Here is a 10,450-nt window from a genome sequence, read left to right as displayed (position 1 = left end):
CTGCCTGCTTCTGGCTCCTGTGGGGTTTTGGTCAGAGTTTTCACAAAGTTAAAAACTAGGAAGGGAAAGGGCAAGTAGTCAGCCATAAGGAGGAAATAGATTAAGTCAAAAGCCCTCTGTCCTACTTCACTAGTTGCTTCAGAATCTCGGATTTCTCTTTCATGTCATACAATCCTATTGTTTTCTTGAAATTTTACATGTATATATCTTACATGCAGATCCTTGAAATGTGGGGTTCTGGTGGCTGCTTTGTTCTATGGCTGTCCCAAACAGCACCATAAGGGCTCATAAGCAGAGAAACTTAACTTTTTACATTCAGTCAAATTACGTTTGTTTAAAATATAGCTATTAAAATTTAAAATTGTTCTCAGGGTGCTTCTTGGCTTGGCATTCTCTTACAATCAGTTAGAAATGGTAGATGTGCAATATTTGGAGTACTTATGGCTAAATGAGACCAAGCTATCAGGAATTTATGTCATTCAGTACTTAGTTACATCTACACACACACACACACACACACACACACACACACACACAGAGAGAGAGAGAGAGAGAGAGAGAGAGAGAGAGAGAGAGAGAGAGAGAGAGACTGACTCTGAGCCGTGACATTATTACAGAAGAGTCATTCTGAAGACTGGTGATTATTTCAAACATTTCATTTATTTCCTTGTATTTATTCACAGTATTTACATACTATACAAGACCTGGAATGTGCGTATACATTTACAGAGGACAAATGGGACTGGCCTGGGCATATCTGCAGATACATATGCCACTGTCTTCAAATAACTGAGGTTTTTTGGTTTTCATTAAAATTTGTCATGCAGTTCCAAACTATACTTTGGGGTTTTAGTTGTAGAATACAAAATGTCAAATCATACTATACACTCTATGAAAATACAGTTTAATGTTCTGCCTATGTTTCTAAAGAAATATTCCTTGTGTTTCCACCTAATCTTAAAAGGGAAATACCTCATTTTACAGAACAATACATCAAATGTAGAGTGTTGTCTGTTCTTATAATCTAAGAGTGGCAAATCTCACTGACAGATACACTGATTTGCTGAATGCATATTTGTAAACTGTCAGCAACATAGAAAATGCAAAGGAATTATGGAAGAGTGCAAAAATAAATCTCTGTCCACAGGAGGTGGGCATGAAGATGGTTCTGCTCTGTTGGTTTCCAAGGCACTTTTCAGGGTTCCTGGTGTGTCGCTCCTTTGCAGCTGAAAACAATTACATTTGATTTTATATAGCTACTCCTTATGACCAATTCTAGAGGACATGATGCAAGTTTAGCAATATAACAACACATTTATAAACAAGGAGTCTGTATTTCTCTTATGTTCGAAGTCCAGGTCCTTCCCCCGCTCCCACCTGGAAAAAACCCAATTCTGTAGTTTCCATGGGCTAGCCTTGCCTAAGGATGACAGCTACCAGGCACACCTGTCAGTAAGTACTTGCTCAAGTTTAGTGCTTGGTCTTAGATGTGTGATGGGACTCTGGGTATTCTGTCAACAGATGTGCAGTTTGTGTCATCTCTGGGGAAGAGTTTGCTTGCCTCACACTGCTGTGTTCACAAAGCCACTAACTAATCAAAAGCCTTTAGTAGTATTCCTTGTTAGAGTTTACCTTTTAGTCGGGAAGGTACCATCAAGGTTACTAGGCCACATTCAGGCTAAACCATACGTTGTATAGTTACTACTCGTGCCTCTTCTTAAAACAGCCCAAGCTCAGGCCTTTTATTTACCTGACCTGTAGTTTCAGTAATGAGGTCTGTGTGCAGCCCAGAATGTGTTTTCTCTGGTGAGAGGATGGTTGCTGAGTTTCCCCACAGTAACCTCATGAGTTTGCTCATTACTTTTCGTATAGGATTTGTAAGACCGGCCCCATAGGCTCTGGTCTAGAGCTAGGAACAGTCCAGTGGTCTTGAAGATAGAAAGTGAGGACTGGATACAGCAGAAAACTGGTGTGGCCACTGAACTAGCAGAGCATGTGCTTAGGGGTTACTCCACTGTAGTGAGGCCTGATGCTTAGGCTGACGCTGAGGCCCTGACTAGTGCTCGGAACCGAATCTGCAAAGTACCTAAAGAGATGCCTACCTAAGTCTTAAAAATAAAGTTTTAAACTAATAGTTGACAGAGATAGTAACTAGTGTTTTGAACTGACATACACACCTGTATTTTGGCCAAACTCAACCTATTCCATTTCAGACACGTGACTGTTGAAGCAGGTGGCCTTTGGTGCGGAAGTGTGTGAACACAGATCTTCCTCTCTTTGTAACTGTGCTACAGTATCCTGTGAAATCCACACTGATTAATGTAGGGCTGTAACGGGCTAGTGTGGAACTTACTGTGGCTGCTCCATGCCATATCTATTCAACATACTTTGCCTTTTCCTTCCTGTTTTTCTGTAATCTACTGTACTGGGCAAGCACGGATGTGCTGCTGATGCCTGGCAGACAGACCAGTTAGAGCAGGCACATGAGTACAGCGTACTGGTGGGGGTTTGTCTCTGGGAAACTGAATTCTGCAGGAACAGCCAGCCCTCAGGAGACTAGATGGTACCAAAGGCATGAAAGTTCTCAGAGGGTAAGTTAGATAGTCTTTGGAAATACTTCCCAAGTGTCTTCTAGTAAGGTGGTGACACCTTTACAAAAACACACCGGAAGTGAGGTGATATCCCCCAAGTACATCACCTGTGTGTGTGCGTGTGTGTGTGTGTGTGCGCGCGCGCGTGCGTGTGTGTGAGAGAAGACATTTCTGTGTGCTATAAATGCAGGGTTTGAGAGAATGGGAAATGTTGGAAAGAAGGGAAATGAGGACACACACTTCTCAACTTTGGCATAAGAACACCCGCTTCCTCCAGAGAGAGCCGGGTGTGTGTGCAGCCCTGGCTGTTTTCCCGTTTCATACCTAGTAGAGAGCCTATTCCTTTCAGTGGTTCTTGCTCCTGATAAATCAGTCTAGATTGTGAGGATGTGGCCAGCACTGTGAGGCTGCTGTGTACTGGCCCTGCTGACCCACCCAGCCAGGTCCAAAGCTTGCTTCTGCACAGTGCTACCTTTGTCCTGAGCATGCCTGTATACGAAAGACCGCTGCTCTCATCCATTTTTTTTTTTTAATGAGACAAGCAACTACTAAAATAATGTAACTTTCACCTTTTTTTCTCTTTTGTTTTTTGTATTTTCTGGACAGCAGGCGTGTTTTCTGGGAAGAACCATTTGCATTCAGGAAGTCGGTCTGATTTGTGGTGTGAACTCCAACCTAATGCCTGGTGCACTTACAATGTTAAAAAGCACAGAACTGCTTAGATTAAAGTTCTGTCAATTCATCTGAAATGATTGAGTACTGCGGAGTTTGTGTTGGAAAGTAATGCTGTCTTCCCCCAACACAATGAGCTGAGAGCCTCAGGGGTCCAGTGTATAGTTATAACCTGATAGTGCATTTACATTTCTGCCACTAAATATTAGCATTAACACTCAGAAACATCTGTGTTATCTGTGTTAAGTTTTTGTCATAATGATAAGACTCTAAACCTTTACAAGACATGTCAAGTTTGTGTGGCTGTGGTAATAAATAGTGTAATCTAACTCTAAACAAAACAAAAACAAATCAAGTAGAACATGCTTGGTTCAGTGGAACATATATAAGCATGAAAAATGTTTTTAACTTTACTAAGGTACAAAGGGAATGCACATTCGACAGGTATGTTTCAGGGCTTTGTGTGTGCATGTGGTAGGTACACTGTAGATGTGCCTCCTGGTACGCATACAGAAGCTAGAGAAGGATGTTGAGCATTCTGGTATATAACCCCACCTAAGTCCTTCAACACAAGGTCTCACTGAAACTGGCAGTAAGGTAATTCTGTGTAGCCGCTGCAGCTCTGGGGTTACATGTGTCTGTAGCCATGTCTGGCATTTTACATGACCAATAGGGATTTAAACTCTTGAGCCTCGTGCTTGCATAGCAAGTACCCTTACCCTTTGAGCTATACGCCCCCCCCCCCTGCCCCTATGCTTCAGTTTTTTAATTTGGTTTTATGGGCTGATATTGTTGGCTAGCAGGGAGACACAGTTTCTGGCCTACCTCATTCTCTATGTTGTTTATTAAATAAAATTTGAAGGACATTTGTGTTCATCCATAACTGTCAGTAATGGTTAAACTAGGAATTCTACAGCAATAGGCTGAAACATGGATCCTGACACTGTGCTGTAATCAGCCAAGGGCTGTCTGGACTTCCAGTCCACTACCGATAGCCAGCAGGGGGAGCCTTCTACTCATGGCCAGTGTTTTGGAGTTGGCTGTCTGGCTCAGGGTGAGGCTACTGTGGGGGAAAGAGTGCACGACTGAATTCCATGTGTGTTTTATGACCTAAATGGGATCCTGACACCTGCTGTGTGGCCGTCACGATTGCCTGGGAGCTTACCTTATCTCTCCATGCACATGGGACTGACAGCCAGCCGGGTAAGTAACCTGGCACATCTTTTATAGTCTGCAGTGAAAACAAACCATGGACCCTTGTCAGTTGTCTGCACAACACGAAAATTAAACCCAGGCTGTTTGTTGTTGTTCTTTTGTTTGCTTGTTTTGCAAGTACACAAAGCACTGTAACTATGTGGATTTTTAGTATTCCGAAGTCCCTAGAAGCCAGAGTCTTAGCTGCAATCATGAGTTCTAAGTTGCTTACTTTCTTGGCGTTCCAAGCGAAATAAGATGAGGGCTACGGAGGGGACAGACACAGCGTCTTTTGAACTATGACTGCCTGGCCTCAGAATGAATTTGAGGCCACCCCGAGCAACTTGACAAGAACATGTTCCAAAAAGTAGAAAGGAGGAACGGGGATGGTGTAGTTAAGTGGTAAAGTGCTTGTGGGAGGCTCTTGAACCAATTGTCAACAGTAAAGGGGAAAAAAATTAAAAAGCAACATCTCAAGTGTAATAAGAAAAAGTGTAACTGTAAAAGAAAAAGGTAATATTTTTTGAGTGCAGCCTGATATTTACTGTGGCTTCCTAGGATTCTGCACTTCATTCTTCTCCATCAAAAAATATGTAAAAAGGTTCAGTTACCGCAGCTATAGGAGAATTTCCCCAGGACAAAATTATGTGAAAAGCTTCTATAATTTATGATTTACTACAGTTTATTTCTCAGGAAGTATTCACCCTCAAAAGAATCTGAATGAGTAACAATGACAGTTTACACACTCCGAAAACGTTACCTTCGAAATGTTCACGGCATATCTACTTTTGGTTCAAAGAGGAAAGAGAGCTTAACTTGTTTGGAATTGATCTCCTAGATTTTTACTTTATTGATTTTCTTTCTCACTTTTTTGGAATACAGTTTTTCTAAATAGGGTTTATACCAAGGTGGAGTAGATTGTGAGCCCAGGAGTGACGTAACTAACAAACGGTAAATACTTGCATTTGTAACCTGTGGAGATACTGTGTTCCCATCTGAATCCAAGTCTCAAACAACACCCCGTAACCACTAATGTGCATGTAGGTAGAACATACTCTGTTTATCAGGAAGAAGAGAGACTTGGTTTTCATTCCGCCATGCTCCCATGGCTACCAAAGAAGGCTGGGCTCTATGGACCATATTGATTCCAGCACCCCAGGATTTCAGTGAAGTTCTCTGTACATCGTAAAGCATCCTGGAAGAGCTGCCCACTACTGTTCTTTATGGAAGAAGAGGTGGAAAGGGCTAATCTCAATGCACAAATGCATCAGCCTTCTACCTCTGGGACTCAGCCTGAGCTGCGACCAAAGGTCTTTATACTATTACAAAAGTATACGACAGTGTGGAGCACAGTATAACTCTGGGGGAAGCTTGAAGAGACTGCAGGGTGGCGCATGAGCTGTGAGCCTGGTCTTGATGCTTCTGTGACAAGCCATTTAAATCCTGTCTTCTAATCTCTAAGTACATAGGCTTTAATGCTAGGAGGTCATGTTCAAATTTAGAATCTGGAACCATTATTATATGAGAATATTTATTGTAAAATATATAGATACACACTTAGACAATAAAAAAAAAGGTTCTACGTGCCCAAGAAACAAGTTAGGTATTCTCAAACAGAAGATGGTCTCAGTGCACTAGAGAGCAGGGAGATAATGACCGAAGGGGAACATACGGCAAGTTCAAATGGAAAATCAAATTCTGTAGGAAGCATGTCTGTTCACCTTGAGTTCTAGGCCTGACTCTGATAAGTGCTACTGAGGCAGCCTTGCTGGGCCAAGACCACAGGTGTGAGGGCATGAGCCGAGCAGTGTCTGTCACACAGAAGCAGTCTGTAAGTGACAGGCATCATTCAGAGAGCTGCTGCCCAAACAGAAAGAAACTCCTACGTCATGTAACCGGTATATTTGTGGCAAGCAAAAGGGCCACTTCAGCCTGCTGACCCGGCTTCTGTCCTCTGTCACCTCTGCCAGCAAGATCCTGGTGTGCCTGCAAGGCTTTTCTCCTTTGAGTTTTAAATCAAGCAAAAGTCATCACCCCATTTTTAAAAAATGGTTTTATGAAGAGTGCAGGGAATCATTTTGGGGAAGTGAAATATACTACAGTAGATAAATAGATGGAGCTTGTTGGAAATGAAAAGAAATTTAATGGAAAGAAAGATACGAGAAATGGGGCCACTGCATGAGCCCTGTGTCACCGAGCTGAAGAAGAACAGCCAGAAGGACAACATTCGGAAGTGCAAATAAAAATCTTGGGTGCTGAGGGGTTTATGATTGATGGGAGGAAAACCACACTAGCCAGAGCCATGGAGATGGCCAAAAAAGCTTGACCAAAGAGCCTCAGGCCAGCCAGGCTGGTTATACCCCAACACTGACCACCAGCAGACACCTGAGCAACTCGCCCTACCTGTGTGGTGTTCAGCTGAATAGAACATGGGCTTTGGGCCAGGGTTCATAAACAAATTAGGATGCGGATGAGAGGGGTCAGCCCATTGCAAGAGCTGACTAAGCCCAATGGGTCATCGTGAGTGGCACTGGTTGCTGCAGAATCTAAGCCACCTGCTCCCATGTCTGGGCATCCTGCCCCAATCCAGTCAGATGGGGACACTCAGGCCCCCACCCCTGTCACAGAGCAGCCCCACTGTACTGAAGGAAGAGCAGAGTTTTGTCTACTGGATGCTCACTTACATGCAGGGATGGTGCAGTCCCGCGTGTTGTGGTAAAGTCTGTGGAAGTGCTTGCTGCACTTCGGACTGAAATAAAGAGGACCTGGAACACAGAGGAAGAAAGTCACAGAGACTCAGGGCACAAAGGAGCAGGGAGGGCAGAGGACTGAAGGGGACACACACCTGTGAGATGTTTCAGAAACTTGTCCTTCATCCTTAGATCTCGAGGAACAATCTCTACGAGGGGTGAGAAATCGTATTACTTGAACAGAGCACCTATGAAGTGTGGTCGTTCAGTGAATGTGGAGGAAATTCTGAGAATTGCATTATCCATACTACAATGCACTGGATAAAATAGGAGAACACTTGGTAGTTGCACAAAATACAATGTGGACACTTAGGTCGGGACATGGTTTTTTTCTCAAGCAGCATTAACTACTCCTAAAGCTCCAAATGTTACCAGTCTATTCTCTCTGGGTATAAAGTTACAGGATGAAAAGAAACCTTTTTTTTATATGTTCCAGTAGATGAATCGCTTGCATACACTTTACTTTGAAGAACTTTGAAATCAAATTCCACAGCATTTAAAAGTTCAAGAAGTAAAACCTGAACGTTCAACTCCCAAAGTGTGTCATTTAAGGATCAAGTTTCTTTACGGTTTTCTGATAGGCTGATTATATATATATATATATATATATATATATATATATATATATGCTGATTATATATATACACATATATATATACATATATATATATATATATCCTTGGTTTATAAGGCAAAGAGGGGAATTAAAGAAAGATTTTTCACACACCATTTCATAATCATGCTTTCAGGGGGCACCTGGTCTCCAGCAACGATTCCCTGATTTTTCTTTCTGAGTTTGGATATTGTCTTTGCCTCATTTCTCAGCCTCTTCAATCATTTTCTATGTCTCTGACCCACATGAGGCAAGCAGTTTCTCTATGATTGTGTAATGTCACATTGTATTTTACCAGAAATATTGTCTTCCCCTTTCCCAATAGCTGACGAGAGGCACTGGCATGGAGTCTTCCAGGAGGGAGATGGAGACTACTCCCCAAGGCCTTTCTTCGTGCACTCCTTATTTGAGTCAGTTTACACAAAAGTGACCCTATCATATTTGACCTAATTGTGTCATGAAAGCATTAAAAGCTTGTATGCTTCCCTGAGAAATTCCCACGGGCCACTCTGGGAAGGGCTCCATCAGGGAAGCTCTGGCCATTTCTGCCTCTGCTGGAAATGGTGGGCTGGGAACCCTCCCCTGTAAGGAGCAGAGCGTCCTGAACTGGGCACCAGTACATCTTGGAAGTGGATTAGGATTGCTATCTTACAGGCTCACACAGTTTCTTGTTTCTGCCAGGTTTCTCCTGAGAAACAAGCAAAAACAAACAACACACATGCAGGCACACACACACACACACACACACACACACACAAACACACACACAAACACACACCCCTCTGTTAATTTCAAAAGTTGATTTATCTTTAAACCCGCTTCTGAAAAACAGTTCTTAAAAAACTACTAATATAATGAGTCTTTCAGTCACAGAAGGTAGCCCTGCTATCCATACTATCAAGACCCACTTTTACTCCTCGGTGCAGTGAGGCTAGAACTCTTCCAGGGCCCACAGTGGCAGGACCCCACTCACTCTTTAGGTCTATGTTGCTGGACAATCACACATCCTTGGTTTCTCAGGTCCAGATGCCAAGACTCATTCCCATCAGTTCTGCGTTGCCAGGACCTCACCCCCTCCTGCCCTTGTGGTTCGAATCCTTGGCCCTCATTCCTTCTCTACCTTGTAGGTTGGCGTCTTCAGACACCCACCAATCATCTATTCTGGACCCCTCAGGTCTACACTGCTGGGATACTCACTTTCTGTTCCTCATAGTCTACTCTGCCTGGATCCTCATCCGCTCTGCAGCCCACTGGTCCATACTTGCAACAGCTCAGTCTTAATAACTTTCTGTACCTCGTGGTCTGCACTGCTGCGGGGCACTCCCCCACTTTGCTCCTCAGATGCACACTGCTAGGGCTCCCTCTTCCACAATCTGACCCTACAGGTCTACACTGGCAGATACTCACCTCTTACTTTCTGCCTTTCAAATCTTCGCTGCCAGAACCCTGTTTCATGTTATGGTCTACACTGCTGGACTCTCACCCACTCTAAGCCCTCCACCAGGGTCTACACCGAGGAACACTCACCCACTCTCTGCTCTTCTTGGTCTGCCCCATAATCCGTGGCCTCTCTGCGGCCCAGGGCAAAGTCGGACTCGCCAAGGAGCTGCAGCCTTTTGGAGTCTCCTATGTGGAATTTCTTCAGCTCCTGGACCAGCTCAACTAGCAACCTCAGCAGCGTTTGCCGGTCTGCAGGCCCCCTGGGCTGCGCATGTCCCGGGTCCCCCACGGTGCTCAGTAGCAGCAGTAACGCAAGGAGCATCGGGCGCCCGGACACGCGCATGGCCTGGTGGGCTGTGTCGCGGGTCTTGGGACCCGCCGCCCCAGCAGCCCGCGCCCAAGTTTCCCCGCACGCGGAGTCCAGGCGGAGCCCGCCGCAGAACTTTCTTTCACCGCGGGGTCGGCGCGCGGGGTCTTTGGACACCTCGATGAGATGGGAGGTCACAGGTGACGCCCGGGGCTGCTGAGGTCCGGAGCCGCGGAGCAGATGGGCCGCCCTGGACTTGAGAGATCGGGGCACCTGCCAGCGGTGGCTCCCGCACTGCCCTCGGGCACCTGTGCCCACGCCGTGGATCCCGCGTCGCCCTCGGGCACCTGAGCTCACGCCGGAGGTCCCGCGTGTGCGGCGCTCCTCGGTTCTTCAGTCCCGACACTACTTCACGAGCTCCAGCCCCACTAGTCCAGCGCAGGGACACAGGACGCACAGCTCCTACGGGGACAGCGCTCACCCTGCTGCTCCGAGTCCGGCTGTCCTCGGGCGCTTCTTATCCCCGCGGCCGCCGACGTCAGGCGGGTCCCCCGGGTTCCGAGCGCCGCTTTAATTAGAACCACCGAGCGCCGCTCTGGGGTGCGGATATTCGTCAGGCCCCTCCGCCTCTCGCTCTCTCATCCCCTCCCTTGTCCCCTCCTGGCCCAGTCTTCAGTCTCCGCCCCTCCCTCACGTCTCCACCCGCGTCTGGTCTCCCCCTCTCTTGTCCTTCCTCTGCCTCTCCTGTCTCCCTCTCCGGCAGTCTGTTTCCCTCCGTTCCTGTCACAAGTGACAGGATGAGCAGAAACGCCTTTACCGGGAACTGGGATCTGTTTTTGTCTAAATGTAGATCTTGGGCTATTTAAAAGGAGCTGCTTGATTG

The 10,450-nt window shown here is 45.6% G+C and overlaps 1 protein-coding gene across 2 annotated transcripts; it reads right to left on the bottom strand.

Moving 5' to 3' along the window:
- Positions 1–638: 638 nt before the first annotated feature.
- On the bottom strand, positions 639–10,245 carry Alkal2 (ALK and LTK ligand 2). 2 transcript variants are annotated; one of them, NM_001109372.1, is made up of 5 exons: positions 9,348–10,042; positions 7,303–7,356; positions 7,142–7,222; positions 4,429–4,494; positions 666–1,226 (listed from the first exon to the last, which is right to left on the bottom strand). In NM_001109372.1, exons 1-4 carry the CDS (start codon positions 9,601–9,603, stop codon positions 4,430–4,432), a joined length of 456 nt encoding a protein of 151 aa, NP_001102842.1. In that variant the 5' UTR covers positions 9,604–10,042; the 3' UTR covers positions 666–1,226; position 4,429. The 2 variants fall into 2 exon arrangements, with proteins under 2 accessions (XP_087410750.1, NP_001102842.1); XM_087554624.1 differs by lacking the exon at positions 7,303–7,356 and having other exon boundaries at positions 639–1,226; positions 9,348–10,245.
- Positions 10,246–10,450: the final 205 nt, after the last annotated feature.

Source organism: Rattus norvegicus, chromosome 6 (assembly GCF_021556685.1).
Source record: "Rattus norvegicus strain SHRSP/BbbUtx chromosome 6, alternate assembly SHRSP_T2T, whole genome shotgun sequence".
Lineage (NCBI taxonomy): Eukaryota > Metazoa > Chordata > Mammalia > Rodentia > Muridae > Rattus > Rattus norvegicus.
This window is presented reverse-complemented; position numbering and strand designations above follow the sequence as displayed.